The sequence below is a fragment of the Trichechus manatus genome, unplaced genomic scaffold (genome assembly GCF_000243295.1).
Source record: "Trichechus manatus latirostris isolate Lorelei unplaced genomic scaffold, TriManLat1.0 scaffold00015, whole genome shotgun sequence".
NCBI classification, from domain to species: Eukaryota; Metazoa; Chordata; class Mammalia; order Sirenia; family Trichechidae; genus Trichechus; species Trichechus manatus.
Genome location: NW_004443951.1, coordinates 2,623,469 through 2,643,458, shown reverse-complemented (window position 1 = coordinate 2,643,458; position 19,990 = coordinate 2,623,469). Strand labels below are relative to the sequence as shown.

The 19,990-nt window shown below is 38.4% G+C and overlaps 1 protein-coding gene across 1 annotated transcript in view; it reads left to right on the top strand.

Moving 5' to 3' along the window:
- Positions 1-19,990, top strand: part of ZYG11A (zyg-11 family member A, cell cycle regulator) — an 84,942-nt gene extending 64,952 nt beyond the window's left edge. The window contains exons 9-14 of the mRNA XM_004372046.1: positions 1,018-1,179; positions 1,259-1,303; positions 4,567-4,761; positions 10,191-10,252; positions 10,647-10,744; positions 19,812-19,990. Of these exons, the coding sequence (XP_004372103.1) occupies positions 1,018-1,179; positions 1,259-1,303; positions 4,567-4,761; positions 10,191-10,252; positions 10,647-10,744; positions 19,812-19,990 (741 nt within the window). The remainder of the gene's footprint in view (positions 1-1,017; positions 1,180-1,258; positions 1,304-4,566; positions 4,762-10,190; positions 10,253-10,646; positions 10,745-19,811) is intronic.

Sequence of the window (19,990 nt, the reverse complement as noted above, 5' to 3'; positions counted from 1 at the left end):
GTAAATGGATTTCTTTTTCTTCTCACATGACAGTTAACATACTTGAAAGAAAATAAAGCATAAATTCTAGCTTAACTTGTGTCCAGAATTACTCGAATCTGGGTTAAAGTGAGCCATTGGTTTCCTCAAGCTGTGAGATGTGGCTATAATACTGGCATTACACACCAGCCACACTGGCCTCCCCAGTGGCCTAGCACATTGCTGTGAAGTCGATTCTGACTCACAATGACTCTACAGGACAGAGTAGAACTGCCCCATTGGGTTTCCAAGGTTGTAATCTTTATGGAAGCAGACTGTCAAATCTTTCTCCTGCAGAGCATCTGGTTCGTTAGAATTGCCTACCTTTCAGTTAGCACCCCAGCACTTAACTACTCCACCACCAGGGCTCCTTCAGTGGCCTAGAACAGCAAATTTTTTCTTGCCACAGAACTTTACAGATGCTCTTCCTTCTGCCTGCCATGCTCTTCCAACCCCAAGTCCTCATTCCTTGCTTGGCTGGCTTATCCTCTTCTAGTCTTAGGTTATGTATTACCTTTGTATAAAGGCTTCTCTCTCCCACCCTTTCTAATGTAAATTCTTAGGCTTTTACATGTTTCCTTTAGAACACTTATCAAAACTTACAATTCTTTAATATAGTTTAGAAAAACAACCATGTATTTTGTCTGTCTCTCCTACCTGACTTACAGAAGTTGCTGACTAAACATTCTGAATAAATGAATAATGGAATAGCTGCGATGTACTTGATTATGAGTGTTATTCCCAAGCACCAGGAGCTGCACTGAGTGCTCATTAAACATTTGTTTATTTATTTTCATTTAATCTTCATAAAAACCTTAAGAGGTAGGTGTAATTCATTTTACAAGAGAAAACGTATCACACAGCTGTTAAGTGGTGGGTGGAACTTGGGTTTGGAACCCAGCTTTGATTCTAAAGCTCTTCTTACCTATTGCTTTCTGTATACGGGAATGGATTTTCCAGTTATTAGAGCATCTAACTCTCTGTCTCTTTGGTTTTCAGGAACTTCTAGCAATAGTAAAACAGAAGACGACTGAGAATTTAGATGATGTCACCCTCTTGTTTACTCTGAAAGCACTTTGGAATCTTACAGATGAGTCTCCAGCCGTCTGCAAGCACTTTATTGAAAATGAAGGATTGACAATCTTCATCCAAGTCCTGGAGGTGAGAAGACAGGATCGAGTTTATTTGTAAAGTTTGTTTCTTCATGATAAAGTAACTAACCTGTGAATTCTTTTGACAGACTTTTTCAGAGTCAGCAATACAGAGCAAAGTTCTTGGCCTTTTGGTAAGGTGAATTGTTTTGAGTAAATTCTAATTACTTAAAAATGAAGAAAACTAATATGTATGTAGTACCTACTACATGCTAGGCACTGTTGTAAGCAATTAATTAACATGTATTAACTCATTTACTCTTCATATCATCCCTATAAAGTAAATACCATTGTATATTAGTAATCTATTGCTGTGAACAAACTGCAATTTATGGCTTAAAACAACATCTTTTTTATTTACTTATGATTCTGTGGGTCAGCTGCTTGGGCTGGGCTCAGCTGTACAGTTCTTCTGCTGGTCTCACCTGGGGTTACTTACGTAGCTTCAGACATTTGGTCTGCTGGGTCTGGATGGCCTAAGATGACCTGACTCTCATGGCTGGCAGCTGGTGCTGGCTGTTGCCTGTGCCTTGTATCTAGTACTAGCCTGGGCTTCTTAACATGGCAATCTCATGGCAGCAACAGAGTGCAAGACCCACTGTACATGTGCTTCTTAAACCTCTTATGCCACATTGCTAATATCCCATTGGCCAAAGCAAGTTGCATGGTTAAGCCCAGATTAAAGAATTTGGAGAAATAGACTCCACCCGTTGATGGGAGGAACAACAAAGTCACATTGTTAAGGGATGTATACACAGGGATAAGAGAAAATGTGGCATGTTTTGTATACTACCACACATTATTATCCACATTTTAATAAATACAGAATTTGAGGAAGAGACCTGTCATTTACCCTAAGTCACCTAGGTAGTAGGACAGAATCAGAATTCAAACCTAGGCAGTCTGGCTCCAGAATCCCTGATATTAACTACTTTACTATACTTCTTTATTAAGATAATCAGTTTTTTAGAAATTTCTTTGTTTAGACTTCTGTACTGCCTCTCTATCAGGATATTCCATAACTGAGACATTTCTTTGTTTCCCCAAAATAGTGATCTACTTTTATTACAAAAAGAAATAAAGACACACTGAACCCCTGCCATTTGCAGTGCCAGGTGCTGTGGGAGACACAAATGGGTGAAATGTATCAAACTCATAGAGCTTACCACTTTGGGGAAGAATTGTTAGGCATGTGTATAAATTGCTCTCTAATTTGAGAGTGAGTATGGTAAGTGTTAGGGAAGAGGCACAAAGTCCAGAGGGAGCCTTTGATTCTAGATCATGAACTCCTTGAAAGCAGGGACTGTGTCTTATCCTCTTTGTATCCCTAGCACATGTAGGACTTGGAGCAGATGTGAAAGGCTTCACAAAGGAATAAATGCTTAATGTTGGAAATCTAGAAGGTACAGAAAAATCAAAGGAATGGGCAAAGGTCATTTTTGGCTAGGGATGATGAGAAAATGTAATCATTTGAGGGACACTATAATACAGAATAGCTGGAATTTGGGGAAAGGTGGGAAGGAAATAAGCAATGGAAAATTAGGCCAGAAAGGTGGATTGAGGCCTCAGATATATCCTGTACAGTGCTGAGTACTGTAGTACTAGCTGACCTAAGGGATCCTTCACTTTTTATCTTTTTGAGAGCATCTCAGAATGTTGAGGGTTTGTGAGGTTATCCCTTTTCCCTCAGTCTGCCTGGCACTTTTCTGAATGAAGACCCACATTCTCCTGTAACTTTCATCTCACCATTTTGTTCCTAGACTCTTGGAAAGAGATAGCTAATATAAAAGTAGTTTCTGCTGAGCTTACAGGAGAAACCTTGGAAATCAACTGAGGTGTCCCTTTCAGTTATGCTAAGGCTGCTCTCATCTTGTCTCTTCATGTTTGGGGCTACCAGATTTAATGCTGAAATCATGTTATTGATGACGTATATTGCTGGTCTTGGGAAAAACTAGGGGGTGGGTGGCGGGTCTCAAAACAGTTTAATTTCAGCTTTAATCTTTAGTACCCTGTGCCCTTTTCAACATACTGTCTAGGGTGTACTTTCTTGAAAGCTGCTTCAGAAGGAGCACTGGCTTTGCATTTAAACAGATGTGGAATTAAATTCTAAGTTTGCCTGTAATTGCTGTGTTTACTTTGACTGTCTGTTTAACCTCACTAAACCTTTGTTTTTTCATCTGTGTGGTGGATAGATCCTAAGGAGACCCTACCCCCACCACCCAATGATTTCAACCTCATGTTCACAGCTTTGGTTAATACTTTCCCTTTGAGTATGGGCAGAACCTTTGACTTGCTTCTAACCAGTAGAATATGGCAGAGGAGATGGGATGTCACTCCTGATTATATTATGATATATACATGAATCTGTCAGAGAGACTCCTCCTCACTGGCTTTGAAGAAGCAAGCTACCAATGAAGTAAGTGGTTGGCAAAGCCAACTTGGCAAGGAATTGTGGACAGCCTGTAGGAACTGAGGGTGGCCTCCAGCAAAAATCCAAAGCGCTGAGTCCTGCAGCTACAAGGAAATGAATTCTCCCAACAGTCTGAGTAAGCTTGGAAGCAGAATCTCCCCAAGTCAGACCTACAGAGGATAATGCAGCCCGGCCAACACTTTGATCGCATCCTCGTGAGACCTCAGAGTAGAGGACCTAGCTAAGCCATGCCTGGATTCCTGACCTACAGAAATTGTGAGATAATAAATGTGTGTTGTTTCAAGCCACTAAATTTGTGGTAATTTATTACACAGCATAGAAAACTAATACAATCTGTAAAATAAAATACTATCTGCCTTTCATTCTTGTTATTATTTCAAGATAATGTAACATATAGTAGGCCCCAGTAATGTTAAGTATTTGAGTCAGGCCTGGATTTGTGTTGTAATTCTACCAGTTATTGGCAGTGTGAACCTGGCAAGTTAGTCTTGCTGAGTGTCAAGTTTCTTTGAGGGTTATTTTAAGGATTAAGTGAGATCCAAAAAACAAAAAGCCAAATCCATTGCCGTCAATTGGATTCTGACTCACAGCGACACTATAGGACAGAGTAGAACTGCCTCATAGGGTTTCCAAGGAGCGGCTGGTGGATTTGAACTACTCACTTTTTGGTTAGCAGCCGAGCTCTTAACCATTGTGCCAGCAGGGCTCCTAAGTGAGATGAAGTATATAAAAAGCCATTTTTGCCTCCTAGTAACAGTTTCTGGCACTTAGTAAGTGCTTATTCAATGATTTGTTACTAATGATGATGATGATCATCATCAAGAGGTGGGATTGTAGGTATTAGGCAGAATTGAGAGGGAGGAGGATGGGAGTAAGCGTTCTCAGTGTATCTGAGCAGAGCAGTAGGAAAGGAAGAAGAGCCAGTTCCTAATTCTTTCCTCCTTTCCTGCTCCATCCAACCTGTAGAACAATGTAGCTGAAGTCAAAGAACTCTCTTCCAACCTGGTGACTGAAGATGTGGTGAAGCACATCAGCAGTTTGCTCCATAGTAAAGAACTGGAAGTCAGCTATTTAGCCGCAGGCATTATAGCCCATCTGGCATCTAACAAACAGCACTGGATATCCTGTGACCTTCAGAGGAGTGCTCTTCTCCAGGATCTGGTACAGAAACTATTCCTCTTTGAAAAATCCCAGAGCAGTCTCTTCTTGCAGAAAATCAGTTTTTCCAGATCATAAGAGTTTTAGTAATATGTGTTCATTGTAGATAATGGGAAAAATACAGAAAAGTGTAAAGAAAAAAAATTCAAGTCACTCATAACCCTACAACCCAAAGCTAACCTCTATTAACATTTTGTTACATTTTCTTCTGATCTTTTTCTCTTTATGAAAGTTACACATACAGACAATTCTATATGACTTATTCCTACCCTCTCTCCCACTTACAGGAGCCCTGGTGGTATAGTGATTAAAGCATTTGACTGCTAACCAAAAGGTCAGTGGTTCAAAACCACCAGGGGTTCCATGGAAGAAAGACGCGGCAGTTTGCACATCTTACAGCCTTGGAAACCCTGTTATCGTTAGGTTGTTATGTGCCTTCGAGTCGATTCTGACACGTAGTGACCCTGTGTACAACAGAATGAAACACTACCCGGTCCTGCACCATCCTCACAATTGTTGCCATGCTTGAGCCCATTGTTGCAGCCACTGTGTCAGTCCATCTCACTGAGGGTCTTTCTCTTTTTCGCTGACCTTCTACTTTACCAAGTATGATGTCCTTCTCCAGGGACTGATCCCTCCTGATAACATGTCCAAAATATGTGAGATGTAGTCTCGCCATCCTTGCTTCTAAGGGGCATTCTGGTTGTACTTCTTCCAAGACAGATTTGTTCATTCTTTTGGCAGTCCATGGTATATTCAGTGTTCTTCCCCAACACCAGTAATTCAAATGGAAACCATAGAGGGTTGCTGTGTGTCAGAACTGACTCTATAGCAGTTGAGTTTGGGTTTTTGGTTTTTCCCACTTGCAACTTTATTTAAATCTACTATTTCTTTTGGTATCTCCTGAATAACATTTTATATTACTACTTCTTGACTTTGCATTCTTTTATCCCTAGCTGTTCTTAAAATTGTCTCTATCTTTGGTTTTGGTAAGTTTGATTATAATATATGTCTTGGTGACTTTCTTTTGGGATCTACCTTACGTGGGGTTTGATGAGCATCTTGGATAGATATCTTCTCATCTTTCATGATGTCAGGGAAGTTTTCTATCAACAAATCTTCAACAGTTTTCTCTGTATTTTCTGTTATCCCCCCTGTTCTGGTACTCCAATCACTCATAGGTTGTTTCTCTTGATAGAGTCCCACATGACTCTTAGAGTTTCTTCATTCTTTTTAATTCTTTTATATGATTTTTCCTCAAATAAGTTGGCCTCAAGCGCTTTATCTTCAGTGTCACTAATTCTAACTTCTACTGTCTCAATTCTGTTCCTATGACTTTCTATTGAGTTGTCTTAATTCTGAAATTTTATTGTTCATCTTCTGGATTTCTGATTGCGCTCTCTCTATGGATTCTTGCAGCCTATTAAGTTTGTCATTATGTTCTTGAATAACTTTTTTAAGTTCCTCTACTACTTTGTGTGTTCCCTGGCCGTTTCTGCATTTTGTCGAATTTCCTTTCTAATTTCTAGGAGAGTTCTGTATATTAATCTTTTGTATTCTGCCTCTGGTAATTCCAAGAAATTCTCTTCCTCCAGAGAATTTATTCTTTATTTTGGGAGCTTGCTGAAGCCATCATGGACTGCCTCTTTATGTGATTTGATATTGACTGTTGTCTCCGAACCATTAATAAGTTATTATAATTTTATTTTATATTTGTTTAGTGAGTCCTAGCTTCTTGTTTTGTTTTGATATGCTCCAGTAGGCTGCTCGTGTGCGCTAGTTTGATTATTGACACCTTTGAAGCTCTAACATCCTGTCACCAGGTAGTTAGTTCTGTAACTAAGTATGTGCCCACAGGAGTCTGTTAAATTTTCCTATATGGCTTCAGCTCAGGTGACCAGGCAGTCAGTCACCAAGTGTGTGGTGCAGGCTCTCACCCACAGTCCTAGAGAGGCATGGGTGATTGGTGCAGGCACTGGACTCTGGCTGTGGTAGGGGATCATGCGCTGTGCCAGGCAGGGGGCTGATAGCTACCCCTGAGAGTCAGAAAGGAAAGCATGTCCCTATTCTCTAGGGTGAGTAGGTAAGTGAGTTTTGCAGCCAGACTATGAGCATCCCATTCTGTTGGCTGTAAAGACTCGAGGGCACCACTTTTTCTTGGACTCCTGTAGCAGATGACTAGGAGGTTTAGGTGACGCCACCAGTCCTCCAGTCCCTATTGCGGATCGATAAAAGTGCCTACTTAAGGGGCAGGGCTGTTTCGAGGGTCACAAATCTGCCACTTCACAGCTGAAACAGTTGAAGTTAAACTTCAGATGTTTGCCCTGTTGTACTGTGGTAGTGAGGGCTAACACTGTTGAGATGGGTCCCCACAAGTCTATACAGGGGTGTAAGGCACTCAGAGTCTGCGGACCCCTTATGCCTGTGCCTAGCAAAGGAGCTGTGCTGACCCTGTGTTCCTGGCTAAGGGGAGCCGGTAGCTTATTTGTTCCCTCTCCAAGGCCAGGAGAATGGGTCAGGGCGCCTTTTGGGATCTACTTCCAGCCAACGGACTCCTGGTGCAGAGTGTGGAGGGAGGAGGTAAAAGGGAGAGAGGTTTTTCCCAAATGGGCTTTTTTTTTTTTTTTTTTTTAAATCCCCGTGAAAGGCCGCACACATGTTCTTATCTTTAGCCACTTGGGAGCTGCTTTTCACTGGTTCAGAGTGTCCAGGCAGAATCTCTGCTGACGGATCTCTCTCAATGTGGAAACTGCTTTCCGAGTGCACACACAGCTGTTTGCCTGCTTCAGTGTGGACCCGGCATGGCTGAAGAGTTGCCGTCCCACTGCCGCCGCTCTGGTGCTGCTAGCTTCTTCTGAACCGTCTCCCACTTCCCCTGCCACTCAGTCCGATTCCTCAACTTTGCCTTGTTCAGGTCTCCTAGATATTCATGTATAATCAAATCACTTGTTTTTCCAGGTCTTTGTTGTAAGAGGGATATAGGAAGCGTCTGACTACACCGCCATCTTGGCTCCTGGCTTCGCATTCTTAGGCATTATCTGTCAGTTCAGTTTCCCACTCTGGGAAATGAAGATTCTTTTTCTCATGTCACTATGCACACTCTTCCCTATGCTCCAGGCATAAATCTCCCTTCACACATTCAAATATATTCTATCCCTTTCACTTCTCAGAGACTTCTCTCCCAGAACTTTTTGTCTTTCTTCCATCTAGTCAGCATGTTTTGTATATCTGCTATAATGCTGTTTTCCTAGGATATTCTTATACTATCATCCTGGAAATTTCCTTTGCCTCTCTTTTATGTTAGATTTCTTGTTTCCCGGATGGCATGCCTTCCCGTTTATTGGTTTACTCTCTCATTTTGTTGGAGCACATCCTCCAGTAACTTCCTAAGAAGAGATTCATGAAAAGAATTTTGAGACCTCATCTATTAGAAGACCTTTATTTTACCCTCACATTTAATGGCAAGATATAGAATTTTAGGTTTGAAATATTTTCCGTCAGAATTTTTCAAGTCATTGCTCTGTTCTCTACTTTTCAATAGTACTGTTGAGAAGTCCTTTGCCATTATTTCTTTGGAAGGTTTAAGATCTTTGTTCTTAGTGTTTGGAAATCACAGTGGCATGCCTTGAGTGGCTTTATTTTCATTTATTATCTTGGATTTTCATCACTCTGGAAGCTCATTTCCGGAATTTGTTTTTTGTTTCATTTATTTTTTTTTCCCCCTTTGTTCTCTCTTTCTGGGATGCATCTTTTATTTATTTATCTATTTTATTATTATTATTTTTAATTGTGCTTTAAGTGAAAGTTTACAATTTAAGTTAGTCTCTCTTACAAAAATTTATACACACATTGTTATGTGACCCTAGTGGCTTTCCCTACACTGTGACAGCACACACCTTCCCACCTCAGATTTCCTGTGTCCATTCAAGCAGCTCCTGACCCTCTCTGCCATCTCATCCTGCCTCCAGACAGAAGCTACCCATTTAGTCTCATGTATCTACTTGTGCTAAGAAGCGCACTCTTCATGAGTATCATTTTATGTCCCATAGCCCAGTCTAATCTTTGCCTGAAGATTTGGTCTTGGGAATGGTTTTAGTTTTGGGCTAACAGAGAGTCCGGGGGCCATGTCTTCCGGGGTCCTTCCAGTCTCAGTCAAACCATTAAGTCTGGTCTTTTTACTCGAATTTGAGTTCTGTACAAGACACATCTTTTCTCACTCATTTCCCTGCCTTTTGATCTTTTTTTTCAACTGTTGGATTTTGCATTTATGTGATTATATTTTTAGTTTCCAGAAACTCCTTTTTTGTTCTCTGAATGCATCTTTTTACACAACATCCTATCCTTGTTTGATGGTTACTATACCTATTTTCTGTTATCTCTTTAAGGATATTAATGAAATATGTATATATTTTAAGTTTTCCTCTTTCTCCAAGGTCTCTGTTTCCTCTAAGTTGCTATTTTTTTCCTGTTTGTTTTGGTTTTGTTTCTTTATTTTAGAGATTTTCTTTAAGTGTCTGGTGATACTTGAATGTTCATTTATATATAAGCTGTGTGCAGATGTGTGGAGCTTGTCACCTATGGGCTTCATTATAGAGTAATCTGGGTTAGGTGTTCCCCAGAGTCAGTGTCTTTAGATCTTTTGTCCTGAACTGGTTGGAATTTCCCCAGAGAAGAATCTTCCATTCTGCTGCATGAAAACTATAAACTTCGCTACCAGCAGTGTGAAAGTCCACTAGGGGAAGAGGGCTGGTGGCTGGGGTTGGGGGGAGGGTGGGTGGAGTCTCAACATTTAATATTTAGATCTTCACTTAATCCCCTTGCTTTCAGTATGGTGCTCCCACCCTCAGTTGTTCATGGGGTTACCCAGCCCAGAAACTCTTGTTTGGAGTGGGAGAGGAGATCTGAGAATCTTTTTCAGAAACATACTTTTAACCAATCCTATTTTCAACCCCACATTTAATCACACTTCCAGAAGTACTTGGTGTGCCAAATTTCTAAATCTTTTGGGGACTCTCTTCAAATTTGGTTTATTTTTTACCTTCTCCAGTGTTAGATATGCTAAATCAGTTATCATTTCTCCATATGATTTGTTCTTTGTGTATTTGCCTTCTCTTTTAAAACCATTTTTAATAGCCTGTAAATGGGCTTTAGGGAAGGAGTGGGGATAAAGCATGCTCAGTCTGCCATCTTTATAAACAAAAGCCCCCTTTTTGTTGCATTTTTTCCACATAGTTTTGTTCATAGTCTACATACATGGTCATTGCCTAACTGTATTTTGGCAAGTAAGTATACCTCAATTTGTTTAATCACTCCCCTCTTTGGAAAATCATCTTGTTTCATATTTATGTGATTATAAATGATGTGAAATAGCCTATTATGACCCTTTTAAAGTGATGGAATATTGGAATCCTGGTTTCTCTTTTTTTGTATAGCATGCAACCATCCAGAATTGGCCAAGTTCAAGTTGTAAGATGACAGCATTGGTGACCTACAGGTAATTTCATGCTAATGTAGTGCTTTTCTCAAAACTTGTTTTTGTTCTACTCAGTATGTAGGAGCTATGGTACAGTGATAAAGGGTTAGAGTCAAATATCCTTGTGTTCAAATGTTATTTCTTTGTGATATTGGGAAAATCACTTTTAGAAAATGTCTAAGACTCAGTTTTCCTCATCTGTAAAATAAGGCTGACAGTGTGCAAGATCGAGGGTGAAATGAGATGTTGAATGTATAACGTGTATAACACAAGATGCATTTTCTTACACGATAGTTCTTACTTTATGCTCACTAATACACTGTGAAGAATCGACTCTGTGAGGAAAATGTTGAAAATTATTATTATATCCCTGAACATTAGCCCAAGTTCTGAATGAACCTTTGTACCCTTTTAGATCTTTTAAGGCATTTTTCCCGCTCCTTGGCAACTTCTCTCAGCCAGAGGTTCAGCTCTGGGCACTATGGGCCATGTATCACGTCTGCAGTAAAAACCGTATGTATTCAAACATAATAGATTTCCAGCGTTTTTTTTTGTATTAGGATTAAGCCTGACTATAGAACCATGTGGCTTTAAATTCAAGATGGAATTTTGAGAAATTATTTTTCTGTGTCCTCTGGATTTAACTCTTAAAAAAAACAAAACTGAAGTTTGTGTTAGTTTTCAGAATTAGTATTAGTAATATATTTGGAGGTGGATATCAAGCAGTATAGAAAGTGAAAGTTTGCTCCTACTCCTATTCCCCACAGGCAAGCACTGTTAATAATTTGATGACTGTCATTCTAGATGCTTTTCTGTATGCATTCTATATATTTTAGAGTATAAATAGTATGAAAATGTTTTTAAACAAAAAAGGGCTCATTCTGTACATACTGTTCTCCAGCTGGAAACCCTGGTGGCGTAGCGGTTAAGTGCTACGGCTGCTAACCAAAAGGTCGGCAGTTCATCTCTCTACCAGGCGCTCCTTGGAAACTCTATGGGGCAGTTCTGCTCTGTCCTGTAGGGTCGCTATGAGTCAGAATCAACTCGACAGCAACAGGTTTGGTTTGGTTTGGTTTGGTTTGGTTTATTCTCCAGCTTGCTCTTCTCACTCAACAATTTAAGTCTTCTATGTTAATACATAAATCTGCCTCTTGGTAATGGTCCTGGGATGCTGTAGGGCCAGGAGTCAGGGTTTGTTTCCCAGCTGGGCTAAATGTTTATTCATGTTTTGCTGTTTTAAATTCCACTTTGAGAGTTTTTGGCCTATATCCTTTGTTCAAGATTATTGTAAAAGTTTTTGTTTTTACTATAAAACAAAAATAGGCTATGATTTTATACTAGAAAGCCTGAGAGCATTTTTACAATAAAAAATAGCATATTGGCTAGATAAAAAGTAAATGTAAAAAAATCAATAGTTATGTAATACCAGCAATAATTAGAAAATGTAATTAAGGGGAAAGATACTGTTCATAGTATCAACAGAAGAATTAAATATAAAAAAATAGCTTTAACAAGTAATGAGATCTATATGAAGAAAAGCCTGAAATAATTATGAGACTTATCATGTTCCTAGATGAAAAGATTTGGTAAGATTCAAATGTCTGCTCTTGTCAATTTATGGATAAAATACAATCCCAGGGAATGGGTATGTGATGAGGGATCTGAAAATTACTTTAAAGTTCATCTGGCAGAATAAATAGGAAAGAAACTAACCCCGCCCCCCCACCAAAAAAGGGATTTTTTAGGAGCTTGCTCTATTATAACACTATAAGAAGGTACTGTGGAGATCACTGGATCAGAATGGCCCAGAAACCAAAAGCAAAACCAAACCTGTTGCCATTGAGTTAATTCCGACTCATAGCTACCCTATAGGACAGAGCGGAACTGCCCCATAGGGTTTCCAAGGAGCAACTGGTGGATTCGAACTGCCGACCTTTTGGTTAGCAGCCAGGCTCTTAATCACTACACCACGAGGGCTCTACCCTGGTATATTCAGTTACAACAGAAGCAATAACTGTAATAACAGCTAGCATTTAGCTGAGCACTTAGTGATTGCCAGACTGTGTTGTAAGCTTTTTATGAGTAACTCATTTAATCATGACAACAGTTAGAAGAAGGTATTATCCTTCACATGTTCGAGATGAGAAAACTGAAGCACAGAGAAGTTGTGAAACTTGTCCAAGGTTAAAACAGCTAGTAACTGGCAAAGTCAGGGTTCTAACTGAGTAGTCTGACTCTAGAGTCTGCTTTATTAATTAGACTGCTCAGTATTTCTTTACTATGTGGATTTCATAATTTATATGTCTGGTCTCCTTTGGATGGACATTGTGTCCAGTCTTTTTACATTATAAACACTGCTTTAATGAATAATATATAAATAGAAAGATGCATATACACAATAATGTGGTAAATAAGAGGATGGACTTTGGAACCAGCCTATCTGTGCTCTGTTCCCAGTTTTTGCTGTTTACTAGTGATGCAAACTTACGCAAGTTACTTAACCTCTCTGTGCCTCAGTTTCCTCATCCGTAAAATGGGACAATAGTAGCTACTTTATAGGGTTGTTATGAGAGTTAAGTGACTTAATATCTGTAAAGCATTTAGAACAGTATTTGACTTATAGTACTGTATAAGCATTTGTTAAATAAAATATATCATTTTGCAAGTGTTTTAGTAATTTGCAGAATAAATTCTTAGAAATAGAATTGCCGAGGCCAAAGGTTATGAACATTTGTAATTTTGATAGCTACTACTAAATTGTCCTCCAGAGAGTTGATTACCAATATACACCCTCATCAGCAGTGTATGAGAGCCTGCTAGTTTTCTCTACATTTTTGCAAAAATAATCTTAATTGAACTGTTTGATCTTTGTGAAAGGTAAAAGCGGTAATGTTAACTATCTTTTCTTATACTTAAGAGCCACTTTTTTCTATTTTTTGTTTCTATTGTTTGTTTGTTGGTATTTTTAATTTAAAGGAACTCTTTATATACTAAGCCTTTGTCTATAATATATGCTCTGAATATTTTCTCCTGGTTTATTTTCTTTTCATTTTGTTCACGTCTTTTCTTACATGGCTGTTGGATTTTGATTCATAGTTACACTAGATTATAATAAATCTCTTATGTTTTTGTTCTGGTACTTTTTATGGTTTCATTTTTTTTATGTTAAAGTGTTTGAGCCATTTGAAATTTTTCTTGTCATATGGTCTGAGGTATGGATCCAACTTAATTTTTCTAGATTGCTACTTAGTTGTCCCAATACCTTTTTTATTGAATAGTTCATCTATCCTTTTCTGGATTTTTCAGGTCTATTTCTGGATAGTATGTTCTGTCTATCCATATGCTAGTGCCACACTGTTTTAATTGTGAAGATTCTGTATTGTATTTTCGAATCTGGAAGGATTTATGCCCTATTTACTCCTTTATCCTTGGCTATTCTTTCTTTCTTGTCTTTCTATATCAATTATAGACTCATCTTTTCTAGTTCCTCCCCCAAAGCACTCCTTTTGGTATTTTTATCAGCAACATGTTACATTTATAAATCAACTTAAAGGGAATTCACACTTTTATGACTTTTTCCATCCAAGAACATTGGTTGGTTAATCAGTGTATTTTAGTTCCACCTTGTTTTCATATCCTCAAAGATACTTTAATTGTTATTATTTCATACAGTCAGTGCACATTTCAATTTACACAAATGTTTACCTTTGTTGTTGTTGTTCACCATTGCCTATTTCACCCTACTCTTTTTTTCTGGATTCATTTTTTCAAGAGTCTGTTAGAGGCAAAATTTCTTTAACTGAAAATGTTTGGGTCCCCCCCACCCCCAACTCTTACTCTTAAATAGTAGCATAGCTGGGAGTGACATCATGCAAAATGGAGGCGGAGGAAACTCTAGGGGTTGGTCCCCCTACCAAAGCAATCATTGAGCGGAATCAATTGTTTTGGAATCAATTGTTTTGGAACTCTGGAACATGATCAGACACTTAAAACAGCCAGGGCAGTGCATGATGAAGGAAGAGGCTGCTGATCTTTTGTAAGAGAGCGGCAGGTGTGAATAACTACCACTACCCTGATTCTTTAGCCCCACCGTGAGTGTGGGGACAGTGGCCCGCATTACTGGAATGGCTAGCTGGTGACAGAGGGCAGTGGGGACCTTGTCCTCCAGAAATTTGGGATTGCGCATTTTGGTTGTTTTGGCAGTACCTGAGGGACCATACAGATGCTTACTTCCTTGGTTTTGGCCCTTTAGGGCTGCAGCAGCCTCCCCTGGCAGTGTCTTTTGGAAGATTTAAAGGGCCAGAGCACTTTTTTTAAAAGAAAGGCCAGAACCCTTTGTAGGCGAGATATTCAGGGGATCTTTGTCGGGTCACTGGATGACTACAGAGATAACAGAAATTCAGTGACGACACAAAACAAGGAATACACACTATTGAAAAGTAGCTTGGAAGTGTCACAAAAAGATGGTTACAGCCTCAACAAGCAAAAATCAGCAATCCCTGAGGAGTGGAAGATTCAGGTTTTCAGAGGTACCATATTATAACACTGAGAATGTCCAGTTCTCAAAAAATTACAAATCATACAAAGAAACAGGAAAGTATGGTTCATTCACAGGGGGAAAGAAAAAACAATATGACAGAAACCATCCCTGAGGAAGCCCACACATTGGAATTACTAGTCAAAGGTGTTAAACCAGCTGTCTTAACTGTGCTCAATAAAGGAAACTGTGGACAAAGAACTAAAGAAAATTAGGAAAATGATTTGTGGACAAAATGAGAATATCAATAAATACGTAGAAATTGTAAAAAGGAACCAAACAAAAATTCTGGAGCTGAAAAGTACAATAACTGAAATGAAGAATTTACTAGAGGTGTTGAATAGCAGATCTGAGCAGGCAGAAGAAAGAATCAGTGAACTTGAAGATAAGACAATTGTCATCTGAGGAGCAGAAAGAAAAAAGAATGAAGGTAAATGAGCAAAGCCTGAGAGACCTGTGTGACACCATCAAGCAGACCAACATATGTATCGTATGAGTCCCAGGAAAAGTGAAAATGAATGGGGCATAAAAAATATTTGAAGAAATCATTTCTGAAAACATCCCACATCTGATGAAAGACATGAATATACACATACAAGATGTTCAACAAACTCCAAGCAGAATAAACTCAGAGAGACCCACATCGAATTGTCAAAAGACAAAGAGAAACTCTTGAAAGCAGCAAGAGAATTGACTCGTCACGTATGAGGCATCCTCAGTAAGATTAACAGTTTATTTCTCTTCAGAACCATGGAAGCCAGAAAGCAGTGGAATGACATATTTGAAGTGCTAAAAGAAACAAACAAACAAAAACTGTCAACCAAGAATTCTGTATCTGGAAAAACTATCCTGTATCAGCGTTCCTTGGTTTGTAGATACATCACTCCAATTTCTTCCTCTTTCCCATGATGTTTTCCCTGTGTGTCTCTTTCAGTCTCTTCTGCTCTTTTTATAAGGACTTAAGTCATATTGGATCAAGACCCACCCTACTCTCGTATGACCTCATGTTAAGTAATTACATCTGTAAGTACACTATTTCCAAATAAGGTCACATTCACAGGTTCCAGGGGTTAGGACTTGAACATTTCTGTTTGCAGGACACAAATCAAGCTGTAGTAACCATGACCCAGTGAGATTTATCCCTGGAATGCAGCAGTGGTTCAACATACAGAAATTAATCAATGTGACATACCACATTAATAGTATGAAAGAAAAAAATGATCATCTCAATTGATGCAGAAAAAGCATTTGACAAAACCCAACACCCTTTCATGATAAAAACACTCAAACTAGAAATAGAAAAGAACTTTCTCAACATGATAATGACCAATATGAAAAACCCACAACTAATACCATATTTAGTGATTAAAGACGGAAAGGTTTTCCCCTATGATCAGGAATAAGATAAGGATGGCTGCTCTCACCACTTCTATTCAACATAGTACTGGAAGTTCTAGCCAGCACAGTTAGGCAGAAAGAGAAATAAGATGCATCCAAATTGGAAAGGAAGAAGTAAAATTATCTCTGTCGGCAGATGATATGATTTTGTATCTAGGAAACCCTAAAGAATTCACAAAACAACTGTTACAGCTATTAAACAAGTTCAGCAAAGTTGCAGGACACAAAATCAACACACACAAAAAACCAGTGTATTAGAGGTTGTATTTCTGTACACTAGCAATGAACAATCTGAAGAGGAAATTAAGAAAATTCCATTTACAACATCATCAAAAAACAATAAAATATTTAGTAATAAATTTAAGGAGGTGAAGGACTTTTACATTGAAAAATACAAAGCACTGCTAAAGAAATTAAAGAAGACTTAAATATATGGAAAGACATCTTGTGTTAATGGATTAGAAGACTTAATATTGTTAAAATGACAATACTACCCAGTGCAATCTACCTATTAAATGCAATCCCTATCAAAATCCCAATGGCATGTGTTGCCGAAATAGAAAAACATCCTAAAATTTGTATGGAATTTCAAGGAACCCCAAATTGCCCAAAACAGTCTTGAAAAGAAGAACAAAGTTGGAGGACTCACACTTTCTGATTTCAAAACGTACTACAAAGCTACAATAATCAAAACAGTGTGGCTCTAGTGTAAGGATAGACAATGGAATAGAATAGAAAAGTCCAGAAATAAAACTTCACATTTATGGTCAATTGATTTTTCACAGTGGAGCCAAGACCATTCAATGATGACAGGTCATTCTTTTCAACAAACGTTGCTGGGAAAACCAGACATCTACATGCAAAAGAATGAAGTTGAACCCTCACTTTATACCATATTAGAAAAAAAAAATCAAAACGCATGAAAGAACAACTGAATTTAAGAGCTAGAACTATAAAACTCAGGAAAAATCTTCACGAATTTGATTTGGCAGTTTTTTCTTAAATATGACAACAAAAATGCAGGCAACAAAAGAAAAAAATAGATAAACTGGACTTCATCAAAATAAAAAAACTTATGCATCAAAGGACTTTAACAAGAAAGTGAAAAAATAGCCTACAGAATGATAGAAAATATTTAGAAATCACATACTTCGTGTTTAACTTCCAGAAATGTAAAGAATTCCTACACCTCAACAACAAAAAAGCAAACAACCCAATTAAAAAATGGGCAAAGGACTTGACTAGACATTTCTCCAAATAAGATATACAAATGGCCAATAAGCACATGAAAAGATGCTTAACTTCGTTAGCCATCAGGGAAATGCAAATGAAAACCATAATGAGATACCACTTGACAGCACTAGAATAGCCATAATTTTTTTTAAAAAAGGGAAAATAACAAGTATTGAGGAAGATATGGAGAAATGGGAATCCTGTGCATTGCTGGTGGGAATGTAAAATGGTGCTGCTGTGGGAAACAGTTTTGATGCTTCCTCAAAAGGTTAAGCATAGAATTAATTTCACTCCTAGGTATATACCCAAAAGACTTGAAAGCAGAGACTCAAACAGATACTTGTATGCAAATGTTAATTGCAGCATTATTCACACTAGCCAAAAGGTGGACACAACCCAAATGTCCATCAACAGATGAATAGATAAACAAAAAATGGTATATTCATACAATGGAATATTATTCAGCAATAAAAAGAATGTTTTGACATGGATAAACCTTGAAAACATTATGCTAAGTGAAAGAAACGAGACAAAAAAAGATAGATATTGTATTATTCCACTTGAGATATCTATTGTTAGTTGCCAGAGAGCTGTCTGACTCATGAGGACCTTATGTATAACAGAATGAAATGTTGCCTGGTCCTGCGCCATCTTCATGATCATTAGTATGTTTGAGTCCATTGTTACAGCTGTTGTGTCAGTCCATCTCATTGAGAGTTTCCCTTGCTTTTGTTGGCCTTCTACTTTACCAAGCATGATGACTTCTAGCAGTTGGTCTTTCCTGATGTTTTTGTGTCCAGTGTAAGAGAGTTGAAGTCTTGCATCCTTGCTTCTAAGGAACATTCTGGTTGTATTTCTTCTAAGACTCATTTGTTCGTTCTTTTGGCAGTCCACGGCATATTCAATATTCTTTACCAACACCGCAGTTCAAACATAGTTCTGTCTTCCTTTTTCATTATCCAATTTTCGCATGTATATGAGGCGACTGAAAAGACCAGGTGTACCTTAGTTATCAAACTGACGTTTTTGCTTTAAAACTTTAAAGAGGTTTAGAATAGGAAAATTCATAGAGATAGAAAGTTGACTAGAGGTTATCAGGGGCTGGGGGAGTTATTGCTTAATGGGTATGGAGTTCATGTGTGGGATGATGAAAAAGTTCTGGGAAATGATAATGCAAATGGTTACACAACATTGTGAATGTACTTAATGCCACTGAATTGTACCCTTAAAAATGGTTAAAACAGTAAATTTTGTTATGTGTATTTTACCACAATAATAAATAAAAATAATAGTATAGCTGGGCATAGAATTCTAGATTGTTAAATAATTCTTTTAGCATTTGAGAGAAAAAATATTTTAGTACAGTCTTGTATTTGCCGAGTGCTCCAGAAGTTTCCCGAGCTTTTTTTAATTTTCATATTAATTTCTCAGGATTAATTAACATTTCTCAGGAATGTTCAAGGATTCCCAGAACATTCAGGTAGTATTCATTCAAATCCTATACTCACTTTGGTCTGTGGTTATGAGTTTTCAAGAAAAGACTTTTCCTCTCCCACTCCTGTACATACATCCAGAGCCCAGGCCAAGACAAAGATGCTTCCTTGTCTTACCATTCTCTTTTCTGGCTCTTTGAGGGGCCTAGCCGTAAGTGCTGATCACATTTCCAACTTCAAGCTGACATCTATCTAGACTCCTAGATTCTGAGACCGGCAATCCCTTTCTTCCCCCAGGACGCTGCTGGTTAGCTTACATGAATTTGTGTTCTTTCTGCTCCTTGTTTCTCGCTCCTGGAAAATTCCTTTACTTTGTACACTCAACTATGCATTTAAAGATATTTTCATTATATTTTATCCAGCAACTGGTGTTTTCAGGTTACCTAGTCCAGCATACTGCCCGAAGCTGAAATGTGTATTATTATTGTAATTTTAAAAGAAGTTTGCATCCTTTTAGCTAATATTAAAGATATCTGAAGCATAGTGTTGTCTGGAAGTAAACATGCTAAAATGATCATCTGTAAGCTCACTACAGAGTCCCTGGGTGGCACAAATGGTTAAATCCTTGACTGCTAGCTGAAAAGTTGGCAGTTCTAACTCACCTACAGGTGCCTCGGAAGACAGGCCTGGTGATCTGCTTCCAAAGGGTCACAACCTTGAAAACCCTATGGAGCAGTTCTACTCTGCACACCTAGGATTGCCATCAGTTAGAATCAACTCCACAGCAGCTAACAACAACAAACTCACTACGCAAGCCAGGCATTACTTGTTTTGACATATTTCTCTGAAATTGACTTGTTTTCTCTGTTAATTCCTGGGTCAGAGGGCTTGAACCTTTGTACTCTTTCTTCAGAAAGGTAAATGGTATGATTTGGGTATATTTAAAATGCCAGTTGTTCTTTGCTTGATTTTCTTTCAGCCAGCAAATACTGCAAACTGTTAGTTGAAGAAGGAGGATTACAACTTTTATGTGATATCCAGGAGCACAGTGGGGCAGACCCCCAAGCACTGCAGATTGCAACCTCCATTCTAGATGACTTCAGAATGCATTTCATGAATTATCAGAAACTCCCACTCTGTCAAATGCCCTTCACCTAA